The 19822-nt window shown below is 39.4% G+C and overlaps 1 protein-coding gene across 1 annotated transcript; it reads left to right on the top strand.

Moving 5' to 3' along the window:
- The first annotated feature begins 5812 nt into the window (after positions 1 to 5812).
- LOC133832684 (uncharacterized) lies at positions 5813 to 8194 on the top strand. Its single transcript, XM_062262995.1, has 3 exons — positions 5813 to 6723; positions 7055 to 7218; positions 7344 to 8194. Exons 1-3 carry the CDS (start codon positions 5813 to 5815, stop codon positions 8192 to 8194), a joined length of 1926 nt encoding a protein of 641 aa, XP_062118979.1.
- Positions 8195 to 19822: the final 11628 nt, after the last annotated feature.

Below are 19822 nucleotides of genomic sequence, written 5' to 3'. Positions count from 1 at the left end.
CTTCCTTGGGCCCCTTGTCTTTTGTTGGCGATTTCCCTTCGTTGGCAATCGTGTCCTCGAGATTGATGTACTGATCAGATCTATCTAAGAATTCCTAGGTGCTTCATTCCCCATTCTTTATGAGGCTGCTTAAGAGGGGTGAATGGTGTCTAACCCCAGCAGTTAGGGCCATCATCTTACCTTCATCGCCCACAGTCTTGGCTCCATCTGCAGCTCGCATGAAGCGTTGAACATATTCCTTCAAGGGCTCCCCCTCTTTCTGGCGTATCTCGACTAGTTGGTTTGCCTCAGTGGGGTGCACACGACCCGCATAGAACTGTCCGTAAAACTCCTTTACGAACATTTCCCATGATACTATACTGGCAGGAGGGAACTTAAAGAACCACTCCTGGGCAGTGTCAGACAGTGTTGCCAGGAAGATGCGGCAGTGGGCATCTTCTGACACCTTTTGTATATCCATTTGTATCTCAAACTTATTAACGTGCGATACCGGGTCTCCATACCCGTCGAAATTTGGCAATGTTGGCATCTTGAACTTACTGGGGTTTTCAGCCATAGCAATCCTTTGTATGAAGGGGGTGCCTCTCCTTCAATCGTACTCAATGTGGGATGTTCGCCCCCAACCAGCTGCAGCACCGCCTGGTTTAGGGCATCAATCTGAGCCTGAACAACTTCTGGGATTGTTGGGGCCTCTGGTGTCGGAGGAATGTACTCATCATGCCTTTCTCGGCGGTCGTTAAGTACGTCCCTCAAATCATCGACTCTTCGCCGCTGCTCGCTGGCTCCGAGCCGACTAAAGACATTATTCTGCCTGGGCTGCCCCTCAGCGTTATGACCAACTGGTCGATCTTCTCTAGGTGGGGGGCTCATGCCTCCACCTCTCTCTTCGTTCCTCTGACCAGCATTTCCTCTGCCAGAGTCAGCTTCATTGTAGCCATGGCCATCTCTGAATCGTGGCTGGTGATGGTGAGACCGACTATTCCCTCTGTTGCCTCCTTGGGCTGGCATTTCCCGAGCGTTAGGGGGAGGCCTGCGCTGGTCGGTGGGTCCCCATGCATTGTTATGCTGTGGAGGGACCATGACCGCAGACCCTGTCTTTGAGTTCCTCCTGTTGGCAGAAGGACGCTGCCCCCTGCTCGGTGGATGCGGCTCTTCTTCCCCTGGGCGTCTAGGGCTATGGGGCGATTGCCTAGCTCTATTCTGCCTTGGGTGCAGGGGATTGCCTTGACCAGCCTGAGACGGAGGCTGCTGCTCAGGATCCATAGGTGGGACATCATCCTGAGCCATAGGTGGCTGCTTCGTCGCTGAGGGCTTATTGGCTGGAGCGAAGGACTAGGATTGGGACTCCTTTGAGGTGGCCCGTTTGGTGGCTGATCTGGCTGGGAGGCTGGCTCAGCCTGATTCCTAGCAAGCTGGATGGCTGCTTCAAGGGCATCCCTCTGTCGACGGTCCATCTTAGCCTGCTGCTCGCTCAGCTCTTGATGCTGGCGTTCTATTTCCCTTTGCTGCAACGCCATTTTCTCTGCAGCATTCTCTTGATAGGCCCTCAGATTGGCCAACTCATCTTTCAACACCCCTAGTGTTGCCTTCAAGGTTTCGGATACTAACTCCTCCTCATCAAACTCCAAATGTGGTTCGTCTTCAGCCACATTTGGGGGAGGAGGCTGGGATGATGCAGCGGCAGCAGCCTGTCCGGTCTTCTTGGAAGTTTTTGCCAATAGATTCTTTCACAAGCTCTCAATGAAAGCACCCGAATGTTGACCATCGAATTAGCCAACGACGCGGAGTCAAATAAACGATAAGAAAATAGGACGATGCTTGAGAATACAATCTAATGGAAAGTATAGGACACCAAGAATTATAGTGGTTCGGCCCCAAAGATTGGTAATGACCTACGTCCACTTGATACTATTATTAAAGTTGAGCTTCAAAGGCATGATCAAAGAACTAGGGTTCTTGAGTTTCACAAACCTTAGAAGGAGAAACAATACATACGATGGATAATCGCAATACAATTATCTTCTTCTCAGATCAGAAAAGAGGATTCGGAAAAAAGATCCCCCCTTGAGCTATTTCTTGTATATTTATAGGCTCAAGGAGGATTACATGAGTCAATTAATCATATCTTTCCTTAATAAACGGATATTCAAGTTATAATGAAGAGATATTCTCGGCAATCATTACAACTATACAAATTTATACATAAATAAACGGAGTATACGACCAGGCTGGTTGTATATAAAACTTGAACCTCGCATACGGAAGTATCTCTGGTCGATAGGCGAGCAGCATCTCTGCCACGTGTTGAAAATTCTTGCCACGTCATCCACAACTGTTTTTTGGATAAACAAGCCCAAAATAGCCTAATGAACATAATGGGTAAGTGTCCTACTTGTGCTTGTTTTCTTTTCTTTTTGATTTATTTGATTTATTTTAATAAGGGAAAAATAGGGAGTGGATAAAGTTGACAAACCCTTTTCCATTAAAATTTCCCTAAATGAAATAGGAATGAAATCACTCACCTTCCCACTATGCTCACACGTTCACTCTCCCTTTCCCTTTCTTTTATTTTTTTTCTTTTTTTTCAATTAAATAATTAAATAATTCTAATATAAGGAAAACTATAAAGTGTTTTGAAAATTCTATACAAGTGCACCATGCAACCATGCACATGCACACATTCAATAACTAGGGTGTATCACTACCTACCATGCACTTTGGTGCATTCAATCAAAACTCAATTATTCATATATTAAAATAAATAAATAAATTAACAATTAACAATTAAATTCACAAAAATTCTACCAAACAATCCTAACAATTAATTTAAACATATAATAAAATAATTCACACACTTAACAATTAAATAAAATAAATCACAAAATTTGAATAAATAAATAAAAAAATTGGTGTGCTACAACAAACAATGTAGAAGAAGCAGAAGATGAGGATGAATTTCTTGTTGACCTTACTGATTATAATACTGATGATGTGTTCTCGATAGATGTTGATGTAATTAGTGATGATAGTGATTATTCTACTTAGTTTTGTATCTCTATAAGAGTATTATACATATTGAGAAATAAAAAATTTGTTTCCAAATAGCATGTTTTAAAGTACCTAATAGGTTAAAATAATACGTACTAAAACTAATTATAAATAAGAATTAAATTTTAAAATAGATAGGTTAAATTTAGATGCCACCTATGACTGACAGCGGCAATATTTCTGGAGCTTCGTCATCTCAACCTCCAGCTCCAGTCTGTCCTTCCATGTATAGGGCAGCGCCGTCTCAACCTATGTCATCTCCATACATGTACGAAGCAACACCATCACCTTATCTGTGGCTGATTCCATCGTTGTCACAGCCATCGTATCTCTACATGTATAGAGCAAGATCGTCTGCATTACCTCCCCAATATCCCTGGTCGATGTCGTCGTCGCAGCCACCACAATCGCAACAGGAAGACAATATGGAGGATGAGACAGCTGATTTAGGAGACTAGGTTTATATTATTGTTAGTTATTGTTACATTATATTAACAATATGGATAATTGTTATCTTAATGAACTAACTTCAATATTTAATATAATATTTTTAATTTTAATATATCTATTTTCAATGATTTAAATTTTAATTAATTATTTTTTAATAATTAACATAATTTTATTATTTTTTTACAAATAAAATGGTGTCGCCCCTAATAATCAAGTATTAGGGGCAACTGGTGATATATTAGAGACGACACATTGACTAAAAGTTCTGCCACATGTGAAAAAATTTGGGGCGACATCTTAACTTTTAAGGGCGACATAGTCGCCTTTGATATGGGAATATTAGGGGCGACCCATTAGTCGTCCCTAATGTACACTATTAACCGAATTTTATTAGGGGTGACACATCATGGATGACTTTCATGGTTATTAGGAGCGACATGCGTCGCTCCTAAAATTGATTTTTCTTGTAGTAAATATCTATTTTTAGTTAGTTTTAAAGGTATATTTCACTAAATATTTAGAATATTCTATTAAAGTTAACTAAACAAATCATTAAAAACAAAAAAATTCGTTATTTACACATTTTTTATATAAGGGAGATATCTTATTTTTACAAATTAATAAATTATGCATGTATTTATTTGTTGAAGGGCATTACAATTACAGATTAATAAAGTTATGTATGGTAGCTTTATGTAGAGGGCTACGTCCTGATTCTTTTGTTTCAATAATTAAAAATAATAATAATTATTTTGGAAAACAATAAGTAATAAAGAAATAAATACACTCTAAAAAAGAGAAATAAATTATTAAAAGTCTGACAAATGTGAAAGTGAGGATGGATAGTCAATTTAATTCATTATTTTCTGCTACCCTTAAATTTTGACCCTTGGTTGGTTATAAAAACTAACAAATCCAAACCATTCACTATATATACAAAAGTAACGATGAAGACTCTTATATATACTTTATAAATTCTATAGACACTTGTACCACTATTAGCCCTACATGTTTAGCCATTAGTTCAATAGGTTAATCAATGACTCATGCATATGTGCACACTCATATGTAAGTGCGTATGGATGAATGGGGTAATAAGATATAGATGCAACTTACAATTTCTTTTTCATTTTAAATAAACGAACCAATATAATTGTCCTTTTTAAAAATATCAGTTTTTTTTCTTCTTATTATTATGCTTAGTTTTATTTTATTTATTACTTATTTTAATAGTTTAAAATGATAGGGTAGTACTGTGTATCAAATAATAATTAAATTATATTAATTTAGTATTTGGATAAGTATATTCATCATCATGATTTTAAAAGTCTAATATTTAATGTTAAAATATATATAGTTAGTCTAATATTTACTTATCACTCGGTATTATTGCTTGTAATTAAAAACTAAAATATATAAATATTTGAAAATATTTGTTTCACATAATAAATATTTAATAGATATACTTCTGACATAATTGCAGTAGAAGCTTCATTATGGAAGTCTGCATTGATTTGTGTGGTTATTGGAGCCAATCCGCCCTTACCCATTTTTGAAGGTTTTATCAATTGAATCTGGGGGAAACTTGGGATTGAACGAGTGGCAAGAATGAACTCAGGTTTTACTATGGTCAATTTCAGAGATGAAGCTACTCGTGACTTGGTCCTAGAATCAGGGGTGATACATTTTGACAAGAAGCCAGTAATCTTACGGCCATGGACAACTGATATTGACTCTTTGAAATCGATTAAATCGGTACCAGTTTGGATCAGGCTTCCAGATCTAGGCTTACAGTATTGGGGAATCAAATGTTTGAGTGCACTAGTTAGCACAATAGGGAAACCTATAATGATAGATAAGATTACCAAAGACAGGTCGATGATAAAGTTTCCTCGGATTTTAGTGGACATGGACATATCAGAATCACTACCTAAATATATTAGTTATATCAATGAGAGAGGTCAAGTAGTGGCCAATTGATTGACTATGAGTGGCTGCCTACGAAGTGTTCTCAGTGTAAAAAGCTGGGGCATACAACTTCTTCTTGCAAGTTTGTGGATGGAGTTGTTTGGAGAAAGAAAGAGGTTGTGAAAGCACCAGTATCTGAATGTTCTGATCATCAAGAGACTGATAGTATGTCGAAGACTGCCCAGACACCTTCAGCTCATACTCAATCAAAGGAGAAAGATGAATCCCAACCTGAGAAGTTTCCAAAGGATCAAGGGTGGGCTTATCCGAAAAAATCAGGGAATCTGAAATAAAAAAATCCAGCTCCTTCCCAGAAAACAAGAAATTCTTTCAGTGTTGAATTTGAATGGAAGGTTTCAACTTAATGAGCTGGAATGTTAGAGGGTTAAACAAGAGGAATAAGCAGTTATCCATTTTAGATATCTGCAAGTTGAATAAGATTGGTATTGGGGCTCTTTTAGAAACTAAAATAAAAGGAGAGCGAATTAAGGAGGTTATGAGTTCAAGTTTTATGGGTTGGGATTTCTATAGTAATTTGAGCTTGGAGGGTAGAATTCTTTTAATTTGGAAGGCTTGCTGGGTCAAAATAGAAGTAATAAAGGATCATGTTCAATTTCTCCACTGCAAGGTTCAGATTTGGGCTACAGGCCAGTCTTTTTGTCTAACAATAGTTTATGGCTCTAACCAGCTGGAGCCCAGGAGATTTCTTTGGTCTGAACTATCTTCTTTAACTTTCCCAGTTAAACCTTGGTTAGTAGTAGGTGATTTCAATGCTTTCTTTGATTCAGCAGATCGAATGGGAGGTAAGGCCATATCAATAAAGGAGTTAGAAGATGCAATACAATGGCTCGATCTTGGTATAGTGGAAGAAGTGAAGATTATGGGTTCGTTTTATACTTGGTCGAACAATCAAGATGGGAACAACCGTATTTTTTCCAAGTTAGATAGAGTGTTTTTTAATGAGGATTGGCTTGATTCATTTCCTAATGTCAATGCCATAGCGAATTGGGAGGTAGTTTCAGATCATTGTGCTATAATTCTGAAGCATATTCCAGTCCAGAAAGAGGGCTTACGTCCATTTCGATTCTACAATATGTGGACTGGCCATCCTAATTTTAAGATAACAGTAATGAATAGCTGGAACCAACCTTTAAAGTCTGAGGGTCGAGGTCTGGAGCAGATTTCTAGTAAGCTACATCGGCTTAAGTATGAGATGAAGAGGTTTAATTGGAGGGTTATAGGAGATATTGTCAAGATGTATGAGGAAAGGAAAAAAGTTTATCAGCAAGAAAAAGTCATTCTTTTTATGATCCGACTAATAAGAACTTGAGTGTAGCTGAGAGGTCCTCCTTTTTGGAATTTAAGAAACTTGAGGAAGCTTATGCTAGTTTTCTTTATTAGAAGAGTAAGATAGATTGGCTCCGATTTGGTGATGAAAACACAGCCATGTTTTATGCTAGTATGAAGAAAAGGAAAGCCAATAACAGAACTGTTTCCTTTGTTTCTGAAGATGGCAGAGTAGAAGATGATTACCCAAAGGTGATTAATCATTTTATTCAACACTTTCAATTTTCTTGGGTTGTTCTAGTGCAACTTCAGGACATATAGACTCTTCAGTTTTGAACTTAGGTCTGATTGTGAACCTGGAAGACCAAGTAGAGCTGATTAAGCCTTTCTCTTATCAAGATGTCAAAACAGCCATGTTAAGCATAAATGCTATTAACAGTCCTGGTCCAGATGGGTTTGGAGCTGGTTTTTTTTCAAAAGTTTATGGATTGACATAGGGAAAGAGGTGTCTAAAGCAGTGCTTGAGTTCTTTGACACATGATATATCCCGAAGTCATTGAATAGTACTATTCTAACTCTTATTCCTAAAGTTAGTCATCCTACAAATGCCTCAGAGTATAGACCAATTGCTTGCTTTAATACTCTGTACAAATGCATCTCAAAAATGCTTTGTAACAGATTGACCTCTATTCTTCCTAAGTTGGTCAATCAAAATCAAGGGGCTTTTGTTAAGAATAGATCTCTTGCCCATAATGTCCTTATTCCACAAGATCTTATTAAGGGTTATAATCGCAAACAAAGTTCTCCTCATTGCTTAATGAAGATAGATATCAGCAAAGCCTATGATTCCATTGATTGGGGCTTTTTAGAGAACCTGCTGAATGCATTCAGATTCCCTGGCAGATTTATTAGATGGATTATGATATGTCTAAGAGGCTCCTCGTATTGCATTTTCATGAATGGTCAGCTCCAAGGTAGTTTTAAGGGAGGTAAAGGGCTTCGTCAAGGCGATCCTATCTCTCCCTTACTCTTTGTTCTAGTTATGGAATATCTTACTCGAGGCCTTCATGGGGCTACTAAGGATAAAAAATTCAGATTCCACCCTTTATGTAAATCTTTGAATATTGCTAACCTTTGCTTTGCGGATAATTTACTTCTTGTTTGCAAAGCTCATGCTAATTCTATTAAGATTATTCAACAGCCTTTCGAAACTTTCTCAGCTGCATCTGGTCTGTACATCAACAATTCCAAGTCCCGAATATTTTTTGGAGGCATCTCAGGCTCTGAGAAGGCTTACCTGCTGAGTCTATCTAAAATGACAGAAGGGACTTTTCCTTTAGTTTATCTTGGCATGCCGTTGAGACCTACCAAATGGAAATCTATGGACTGTGATATCATTATTTCGAAAATAAGGCAAAGATTACATGGTTGGGCTAGTTGAAATTTGTCTTATGCTGGTCGTGTGCAACTTATCCAGTCGGTCTTAATGTGGATAAGGAATTACTGGATGAGCATCTTTCTTTTGCCTAGAAAGGTCATCAAGGAAATTGATTGTCTCTGCAGAAACTTTTTGTGGGGTGGTAAAGGCACCAGAAGTAAGTTTCATCTAGCCTCTTGGGATCTAGTTTGCAGGCCTAAATCTCATAGTGGTTTAGGCTTTAAAGAGGGATCTCTCTGGAATAAAATCAATCTTGCAAGATACATTTGGGCTATCTCTTCTAAGCAGGACCTCCTTTGGGTTAAATGGGTAAATTGTATCTATTTAAAAGGGGATCAGATTTTGGACTATGAGTTGCATAAAGATTCCAGCTGGTACTGGAAAAGCTGATTAAGATGTGTAAAACTCTGTCTAGCTCGATCTTGAATGAAGCTGTCATACATGGGAAAATCCAGTTGAACAAATTGTATTTACTGTCTATTCTTGGTAATCCCATTAACAGTATGAAGGTTGTTTGGTGCAAACTTTCAATGCCCAAACATAGGTTCATACTTTGGTAGGTAATTAACCAAAAATTACTCACTAGGGACTTGTTGTATCACTGTCACATACCAATTACTTCTCTGTCTTGTCTGGTTTGTGAGGTTGAGTTGGAAAGCCACTCCCATCTATTTTTTGACTGTATAATGTCCAAGAGAGTGCTTCAAGCTGTTGCTGTCTGGCTCGGTGATTTAATATGACCTGAGAAGTACAAAGACTGGAGCATCTGGCTGAATGATTCCAAGAATGGTGGCATGGCTCGGGTAGTTTCAGCTACTTTGACTGCTTTTGTTTACTATCTTTGGCTTAATAGAAATAAATGTTTTTTTGATAGTAGTTGTTATTCTGTGTATCACTTAGATTTCCTAATTAAAGAATCAGTTAAAGCTAGAGTTTCTAGCCTTAGTTTTAGAGCTAAAAAGCAGACTTTCAGAGAGAAATTGATGATCCATGTTTTCTCTAGTTTGTAATTGAGGAGGAGTGTTTTGGTCCGGCCTTTTGGTTGTATGAGCTTGTTTGATCAATAAAATTTTCATTTCTTGATAAAAAAAAAATTTATAATTCAAATTTGTGTATGAGTATATTTAGAACCTATTTAATTATTATTAATATTTTAAATTATTTTTTTATTAATGATTGAGTTGTAATTGCAACAGATAATTAATTACGTGTAACCGTTTTATTTTTATTTTTAAAATTAGATAAAATTAATACTTAGTATTTGTATTACAATAGACATATGATATTAGACATTCTCATTTATTCAATTTCCTTCATTATTCAAAGATATAGATTTGAAGGAATAACATATACAATTGATGAACTATATGTTAAAGATTTTGTCTAATTTTTTTTTAATTTTTATAATTGATGGGCTAGTATATTTATATACTCATAATGCCTTAATTAAGGTTATACAATGCATACGGTCAAAATCATTCCAAGCAACATCATATTTTTTGTTTTGGTCATGTTTTATGTCACCAATTCTATGCATATAATCATATTATTCACATAATTAACCCACATGCTTTGATTAGCGTTTCGGGAGGGCACATGGGGTAATTATGTGAATAATATGATTATGTGTATTAAATTTGTGTAAATACCAACTTTTGTTCAAAAATGACATTTTCATAATTTTGACCCGTTAATGGTATATGTTGACGATGAAATCTCGTCAACGATATAAGGTTAGAAAACTAAGACTATATTGCCAAAGGTATCTCAGAAGAAGATGGAGAAAACTTGAAAGAGTAAATGTGTAGAACTACAATGGAGTCAAAATTGTATATTACTTAACAACCTTAGCATACAATAAATTTTTCAACCCCTCATTCTGAGGGGTCAAGCTCCCTTTATAGCTGGGCTCCAATGGCCCCTTATACATGGTGGTCCCGTGGGACAAAATAGTACATAAGTACACTGTCAGGGGAGTGGCTTCAGAGGTTGTGGTCGTACATCCAGTACAGGAGCAGATGTCAGGAGGATGTCTCCACTACTTGTCTGTACCCATGTCTGATGAATGGTGGTAGGCATAGTGGCGCAGGTGATAGTGGTGTCGATTCTAACCTTTGGCCGTAGACGTACGGGCCATAACTCTTATCCCAGCAGTCCCACTGATACTGGTGTCCGTACTCAGTACTAGGTCGTACAAGTATGTCCCATTCGACTCGTACTGGAGCCTCTAAGCATAGGGGTCTCAAGGTGTAAGGAATCGGACCTTCGGTGCATGGCTCTACTCACGTGGCCACCATGTGACGTAGCTCTCATTCCATCGCGAGGCCCCCTTGGAAGGCTTATTGATGGCGCGGCTCTGTTGGCTGTTCAAGAGGCTGAGTGTGCTGCGGATGTGACCCCCATGAGGCCATGGGCGAGGCCACCATGGGGCCTAGATGGCGAGGCCACCACGGGGCCTAGATGGAGAGGCCACTCCGTGGGCGTGGGCGAGGCCACCACGGGGCCTAGATGGCGAGGCCACTCCATGGGCATGGGCGAGGTCACCACGGGGCCTAGATGACGAGGCCACCACGTGGGCATGGGCGAGACCACCACGGGGCCTAGATGGCGAGGCCACTCCGTGGGCATGGACGAGGCCACCACGGGGCCTAGATGGCGAGGCCACTACGTGGGCATGGGCGAGGCCACCACGGGGCCTAGATGGCGAGGCCATTCCATGGGCATGGACGAGGCCACCAAGGGGCCTAGATGGCGAGGCCACTCCGTGGGCATGGACGAGGCCACCACGGGGCCTAGATGGCGAGGCCACCACGTGGGCATGGGCGAGGCCACCACGGGGCCTAGATGGCGAGGCCACTCTGTGGGCATGGACGAGGCCACCACGAGGCCTAGATGTCGAGGCCACTTGGTGCGCGCGGGCGTGGCCGAGCGAGGCCGTCAGGGGTGCGCGGGCATGGCCGAGCGAGGCCGTCAGGTGCGCGCGGGCGTGGCCGAATGAGGCCGTCAGGTGCGCGCGGGCGTGGCCGAGCGAGGCCGTCAGTTGCGCGCGGGCGTGGTCGAGCGAGGCAATCAGGTGTGCCCGGGCGTGGCCGGGCAAGGCCACCTGGTGCGTGCGGGGCGTGGTCGAGTGAGGCCAATAGTGTCCATGCCTGACTGGCCGAGCGAGGCCATGTCTTCTATGTCGTGTAAATGGGGGCTTCATGGCGTTGATCACATATTTTCCCTTGGTGAGATTTTGAGCCTTCTCATGAGACAATCTTCTGTATTCAAAAAGGGCCTACAGGCTCGAGTCCAATTGCATGATTAAGTGGCCTTTATCCCTCTGTTCTAATCAGGGACTAGAGATTTCTTATTTGGTGGATTTTTGGCATCCACAGTATATTTGTAATTTTTATGTGTTATGTGTTTAAGACCACAATATTATGTGGATATATGTGATATTCGGAATGAGTAGATCATTTTGAGCAGTTTTAGTGTAAAAGTCACAACGGGGATAAATACCTGGCTTGGGCCGAGGCAAGGGGTGTATCGGGAATTGCTAGTGTTTACTGAGTTTTCAGAAACTAGAAATATATTAAGTAGTAAGAGCTGAAAGGAAAGAATTAGAGATGAACAATCAAAGATTTTACGTGGTTGGGACGTTAATGAGTCTTAGTCCACGAGTAAATGGTATTAGGCTTTAGAGAATTTTTGACAATGGGGTTTTCTACAAGTTTTAGCAGAGTATTTGCTTACAAGAGAAAATTCTTGGATCCCCGCTACAATGAAAAATTGGCCCTATTTATAGGCAGTCAAGCACATTGGTCTGGACTAATCCGGGCCCAATAGGGATGTAATTACAGTTTGCTCGCTAATGGAGCCATAATACAAAGAATATTACATAATAAGATGTAGTTAATCTAGGCCCATTGGACCGGCTTAGGCGTGGCTAAACGTTACAACTTCCCATTGTATGTTAGCACAGACTGGTCCGCATGGGCTTCTAAGGGGATCTTGGGGACAAGATCTGTCCGAGTAGTGGCAGTACTATTTCCTAGGAAAAACGTACGTTCCGTGCGTACCCTCTTCTGCAGGATAGTTGAGGAGACCAATTACCGGATTTCATGGGGACATGTCAACACTAGGGAAAGCAAGGCTTGCCCTATTCGGAAGTTTGGTCCGAGTTTGTTTACTAGTTTCCCGGTTCACTTACCGGAGTCCCGGTTCACTCACCAAGACTCGGCTTCATTTTCCAAGATGGACATCGTGACACTGAGTATCGCCCCTGGATCTTTGATAAGGTTCGTCTCCATCGACTAGTTAGTTTTCCACCTCAATCGGCATCCCAGACGATCTAGGTTGGTTGGGGCCAGGAAGATGACTCGGACCTACATCTTAGTCTCGGTTCCTTCGTTATGCTCGTGCCCATTGAATGTTGTTGGGCTCAATGGTGCTCGGGTTATCTGGGGTTTTCTCCTTCCCCATTCACCAAGTTCATGATGGGCTCGAAGCACTTAAGAGGGCCCATGAGCCCATTGGATCATGCCACGTGTCACAGGTGGAAAACAAGGATAACATTTACCCCCCAAGTCTTCATCCATGTTCGCATGGTGGAGACTTGCCTTGCTCTCTCGGATCAATCTCAAATATCCCACTTCGTTTACCAAGAGCCGGGTTTATTTAATTGGGGGCCATTTGGGCAATCCCCATCCTATCAAATTCCCAACGTCTCAGACATGTGTCTCCAGATTGATGGTGCGTCTGCGCCACTCACGCCCTAAAGACTTGGAAAGAATCTTTTGATTTCCCGGGTGACTGATGGGTGTCAGCGCAATTCTCAAGATGTTCCGTCTGTAAGAAAAAAATTTATTGGGTACTTGGGTGGGCTTTTTAATGCTTCTACACCATCTGGAACCATTGGATGGGGATAGTCTTGAGATTTTTAAAATTGATCGTTGGATGAGGTAGGTGCGGATCGTGGATTGATGATTCTATGATTTAGTATTCGATTAGGCCAATTAATGCCCCTTCATCATCCGGGACCGTCGGATGGGGATAATCTTGGGATCCCCACTGTCGAACCGTTGGATCAAATAGTTGATTTTTTCCCTATAAATACCTCGACAGGCTCATTCCAAACTTTACTGATCCCATATACTCAAACTAGAGAGCAGAGAAAGCTTCGTATGTCCAACATTGCCGACGAGATTCTCCAATGATTGATACACCTTCGTGTCCACTTATTTTCGACGAGGCCTCTTTCTATTCAACAAGCATGCAATTATGTCCCGGTTCACACGTCTGGGAGTGCTAACAAGCTACTGCATCATCTTTCATATTCAAGACTGAGATTTTGCGACGTTGTCACCTCAAACTCTATGAATCTCAACTCCAATATCTCACAATAAGTTTTCTGGTCATTTTCTCATCTCTTTATTCCTTTCTTAGTTGTTTTTATTTTCACACTATTTTTGTGAGCATAAATCTATTAGGGTCATGACCACCATGTAGGGTGGTTCTAGGTAGGATAGTGGTAGACATGAGCCATAGATTTTCTAGGTGATAACTCATATTAGTCTGATTGTCCTGGATCAATTCAGACGCCTCAAGACTGTTGGGGATAAATTAGAAAAACTTTTGGCTTTTGGTTCTCGACATAAGATCCTAGGATCTCTATTGGTCCCGGATCTAGGTCTGGAGGGGACCTCTCCAAGCAGTTTTAGGAGAACCCCCGTACCTCAACCAGTTTTCTTCGGTTTTGGTGCTAACTGCTTGGTTCTTGTTTTATTTGTCGTTTCCAGGTCCTTGATCATGAGTTGCGACTTGACTTTATACGTGGAGGACGTTGTCTAGGTGGGCCCTGTAGTCCTGGAAAGGACCAATCCGAAGGACTGGACACCCTTCTCGAGGAAGGAACAGGCCCATCAGACAGAGAGGGTCGAATCCGAAGAACTGGACACCCTTCTTGAGGGGAGTCAACCTAACACTGGAGCACCTAGAGCTAGCATTTCGGGGCAAGGTAAATCATCTCCGATTTTTACTTATGCCCCTCATTTTGAGGGCTTAGTTAGTGATATTACCCAATAACTCCTAAGCGGTCGCAGTAGTAATCGAGCTATGTCGTATCCACAGAGAGGTAAAATACAAGTAAAAAGAAAGATTAGTAAATCAGAAATAATAAACTTTGAAAAAGAATATAAACATTAAATAAACAAAATCAAGGAATTAGAATCAGAAAGAAAATATGAAAGGCATAAGTTTCATTCATGCAAACATATATATATTATATATATTTTAATAAAATTGATTCATTATACTCAACTATAATTATACACCATTAATTATAGTTGGAAAATATATATAATAAAGCTCACCTTAAAATATGTTCTTTAATTAAATTATACTAACTTCTAATTTTAAAAACCTATCATATTATATACCTTAGAGAGACAAAATACCAATGGCAGAATGCAATAAAAAGCATATAATATAACAAATATCCTAAATTAAATTGAAATCCTAAATTACATAAGAAGAGCATGACTAGACTTACGTAAAAGACACTAATAAATTTAGAATAAAAATTAGAAGAAAATAAATTTAATTGTAACAAAGATATAGAAATGAAGAACAAAATAAACAGTCAATATATTAAAAATATAATGTAAAACATGAACTTCACTCTAGCCTTTCCACAAGAGAATTTAGCCTAAAATAGGGATTGTTTTCACTCAAAGTAATGTAAAAGAAATGAAAGAAAAATAAGAACAAAAATGTTTTTCTCTCTCACTATACTCTCCACACTTCATTTCACAATCTGATGGTTTTTTACTCCATTTGGTTCTCTATTTATAGTGGAAATAGGACCCAAAACTGTGTAAAATCATGTACAAAATAGTAGAAAAGTGGCATAAAAACTTATGGAAGTGGGACAAGTGGTGTTGGGTCGTTGGGAACATCTGGGGCACGTGGCGGAAGCTGATTGGCTCAGTAGCTGACACGACAGAAGCATGGGGGACAACTGCCAAGCAATGGGACACGTGTCGCTCTTTGGTTGGCTCAGCAGGCTGCGTGTCAGGCGGGTGGCAGCTGTCAGATTGTGGCAGGTGGCAACGTGTTAGTCGGCTGTCCAGCGGCTTGGCTTGGCTCCGAGCGGCTTGGCTGGGCGTAGCTTGGCTAGGCGAATGGCAGGTTGCCATGTGGCAGCATGGGGGAGCAGCTGTTTGGGCTTAATTTTAGGCCATTCCATCTTCAAAAATGCCATTACTTCATGATTTCTTCAATTTTAATTCTTTCTTTCTTCTTTCTTTTTCTTTGTGTCAAAATATATTTTATTTCCTGAAAATTAAACACAAATTAAATTAAAATTAACATTTTCAAATATAAAATATATGACAATAAATCCATGAAAATATTAATTAAAACTTAATTAATTTTAAACTTTTAAGACTAATAAAATGATATTTTTGAGCACTAATCACAACCCCCAACCAGCTTATTGCTAGTCTCTAGCAATTCAAGAGAAATAATAAATGTCAACATGATATATTTTGGGTCAAAATTTATGAAAGAACTTATGTATAATCACAGAATGTTAGTAACAGGTCAACAAGAGTTATCAAAATTACTTCGAATAAATCTAGAGTTATGAGTGTGTGCACCAAACTTGAACGTTCTTACCGCAAACCATAGCACATAAAGCCTTTGAAATTATGCCAAGTAAAAGTCTCAACTCCATTATCCTCTCATGTAATTGAAAATATTTAAAGTTTAAGGGTTTCGCTCATGGAGTTGGAAAATAAGTAAGCACTCATCAAATGGGTATATATTTAGGACAAACTCTTAAATAATTGTTGAAACGAAGATAGGAAATAAACTATTTAGACAACCACCATAAAGAGTACCACAAAACCAGGTTTTCAGGATTTTAAGTTAAATAGAAAATCTTTACATTTATTCTAAGAGCCATAAAATAAAACATGAAATTAATAAACATTTTTTTTGACACAAGAGACAATATAATTTTAAATGATAGAACTATTGCTCTTGTGTTTTTCTTTTTCTTTTTTTTTCTTCTTTTTTTTCATCTCTTTTTTTTTATGAAGAAAAAAATATAAGGCTCTCTAATAAGATTTGTCTATAGAAAATATTATCCCTAAAACATCATCCATTCAGACCACAATACCTTGTCCAAATAATTATAACCATTTCTAAGAATAAAAAAAATTTAAAAGTTGTTTTCTCAAGTCTCACCTCTCACACAAAAGAATGGATTCTTAAATGTGGAAAATTTCTAAGCAAATATGTGCTAACAACCATCTTACCACAATCTTTGGCATGTGCATTATGTAACTCTAGAGAAACTCTTAGTAATACAGATAACAAAAATTAACTCAAAAGTAACATTTTGCAAAAATAAATAAGTAATTTTTAAAAATTTGACCGTGAAAATATTAATATGACAAAAATCAACATGAACGTGCATGAATATGCTCACCACTCCAACCAAAATCTGACAGTGTCCTCAATGTCTCAAAAGATAATAAATGTAAAAGAGCAGGGAAAGAGAACACCTGGATAGCGAGCGTCGAGTGATAGAGTGAATATTGATTCTCTAAAACATGAAAAATTGAAAACACATAATAATAACAAATAAAATAAAATGACAAAAGGGAAATAAACAGAAAACAAACCTATGTACAAACAATTTGGAACACTACTTAGACTTGGTAAATTGGTTCCAAGAGAGTGACTTCTTCAGGCTGGGTCACCCTCTCTATGTAATGTTTCAGTCGTTGGCCATTTACTTTGAATTCTCTCCCATCAGTTGGGTCTATGACCTCAACAGCACCGTTGGGAAAGATAGATTTCACAACATATGGGCCAGTCCACCTTGATCTCAGCTTGCCAGGGTGGATATGCAGACGAGATTCATAAAGATGTACTCGTTGGTTTGGCTCAAATTCTTTTCTTAGGATCTTCTTGTCATGAACCGCTTTCATTTTAGCCTTGTAGATCCTAGAGTTGTCATAAGAATCGTTTCTTAACTCTTCAATTTCTGACAACTGAAGCTTACGATTGAGTCATGCCGCCTTGAGATCAAAATTAAGGCTTTTAACTGCCCAATAAGCTTTGTGTTCTAGCTTAACAGGAAGGTGGCAGGCTTTACCATAGACTAGCCTATAAGGAGACATACCAATTAGAGTTTTTTAAGCAGTGCGGTATGCCCAGAGAGCATCGAGAAGTCGTGGGGACCAATCTTTGTGGTCAGGATTAACCGTCTTTTCTAAGATTTGCTTAATTTCTCGGTTGGCTAACTCAGCTTGGCCATTTGTCTGTGGGTGATAAGGCAATGCAACCTTATGAATTACACCATATTTTTGCATTAAGGTCTCGAAAGAATAGTTGCAAAAATGGGTGCCTTGATCACTTATGATAGCGCGTGGTGTGCCAAACCTACATAACACATTTTCCTTTAAGAATTTCACAATAGTTGTGTTATCATTATTTCGGCACGGCATAACTTCCACCCATTTTGAGACATAATATATGGCAAGGAGAATGTAAAGGTAGCCAGAAGAAGGTGGAAATGGTCCCATAAAGTCAATCCCCCAACAATCAAATATTTCTATTACAAGAATTGGGTTTAATGGCATCATATGTCGTCGGGACAGGGCACCTAATTTCTGACACATTTCACATGATCGATAGAAATTGTTAGTGTCTTTGAACAAAGTGGGCCAATAAAGACCACACTAAGATTTTTATAGCAGTCTTTTTCATAGAAAAATGACCACCACAAGCTTCATTATGACAAAAGTTCAGAACACTAAAATTTTCATCATTTGGAATGCAGCGTGTCATAATTTGGTCGGGGCAATACTTGAAAAGATATGGGTAGTCCCAATAGAAGTTACGAACCTCGACAAAAAATTTACGTTTATCTTGTGCACTCCATGCAGTTAGAAGTTCGCCAGTCACTAAGTAATCAACGATATGAGTGTACCATGGCAACTTAGTGACTGCGAAGAGATGTTCATCAAGGAAGTCATCTCGAATGGCTGGGCCATCAGCGGAATTAGAAAATTCAAGACGAGATAAGTGGTCTGCTACCACGTTTTCAACTCCTTTTTTGTCTTTTATGGTTAGATCAAATTCCTGTAACAAAAGGATCCACCTAATTAAATGCGCCTTAGCATCCTTTTTGGAAAGGAGGTATTTTTAGGCGGAATGGTCTGTAAAGACTGTGATAAGTGAACCAATCATTTAGGAACGAAACTTGTCAAGTACGAATACTACAGCAAGTAACTCTTTTTCAGTGGTAGAATAGTTCATTTGAGCACTGTTAAGAGTTATACTTGAGTAATAAACAACATGACTTGGAATGGCCCCTATAGCATAATTGCTAGCATCACACATGACTTCGAATGGTAAGTTCCAATCTGGTGGCTGAATGATAGGGGCGGAAGTGAGTTTTGCAATGAGCATTCGGAAAGATTCCTCACACTCAGGTGTCCAACTGAACACAACATCTTTTGCAAGGAGGTTTTACAAAGGGCGAGCAATTGTCGAGAAATTTTATATGAACCTCCTATAGAATCCTGGATGCCTAAGAAAATATCGAATGTCTTTAACAGTCTTGGGGGCGAGCAGCTTTGATATGAGTTCAATCTTTGATTGATCAACCTCAATTCCTTGTTTCGACACGACATGCCCCAAGACTATGCTTGATGGCACCATGAAATGACACTTTTCCCAGTTGAGTACCAAGCCCTTCTCTTTGCAACGTTTAAGCACAGACTCTAAATTGAGAAGGCTTGACTCAAAGGAATCTCCAAAGACTGTCAAATCATCCATGAATACTTCCATACATTTCTCGATCATATCACTAAATATGCTCATCATGCATCACTGGAAAGTGGATGGAGCATTGCACAGGCCAAATGGCATACGCCAAAAGGAAAAAGTACCAAAAGGACAAGTGAATGTGGTCTTATCCTGATCTTCTAAGGCAATCTCGATTTGGTAATACCCTGAATAACCATCGAGAAAACTAGAGAAAGGATGACCTGCCACATGTTCCAATATTTGATTGATGAATGGAAGTCAAAAATGGTTTTTGCGGGTGGCTGCATTTAATTTTCTATAATCAATGCACATGCGCCACCCAGTTGTGACCTTGGTAGGAACAAGTTCCCCTTTTCCATTTTGTACCACTGTTACCCCTGATTTCTTGGGAACAACCCTAGTTGGGCTGACCCATTTACTGTCAGCAACAGGATAGATTATGCCAGAATCCAGAAGTTTCAAGACTTCAGTCTTTACTACTTCCTTCATCATTGGGTTCAATCTTCTTTGAGGGTCACGACGTGGTATAGCCCCGTCTTCCAATTGAATGTGATGGGAGCAATTAAAGGAATAATACCTTTGATGTCAGCTATCGTCCATCCTAATGCATCTCTTTGTTCTTGCAACACATTGATGAGTTGGCGCTCTTGTGTGGCATTGATCTTGGAGGATATTATGATAGGAAAAGTGTTGTCAGCTCCCAGGAAAACATGCTTAAGACCCTCGGGAAGTTGTGCCAACTTTGGTTGAGCAGCTTGTTCAATGGATGGTTTTGGTGTTTCTCGATCTTGAGGGAGTTCCTCA

The sequence above is a fragment of the Humulus lupulus genome, chromosome 4 (assembly GCF_963169125.1).
Source record: "Humulus lupulus chromosome 4, drHumLupu1.1, whole genome shotgun sequence".
Taxonomy (NCBI): domain Eukaryota; kingdom Viridiplantae; phylum Streptophyta; class Magnoliopsida; order Rosales; family Cannabaceae; genus Humulus; species Humulus lupulus.
This window is presented reverse-complemented; position numbering and strand designations above follow the sequence as displayed.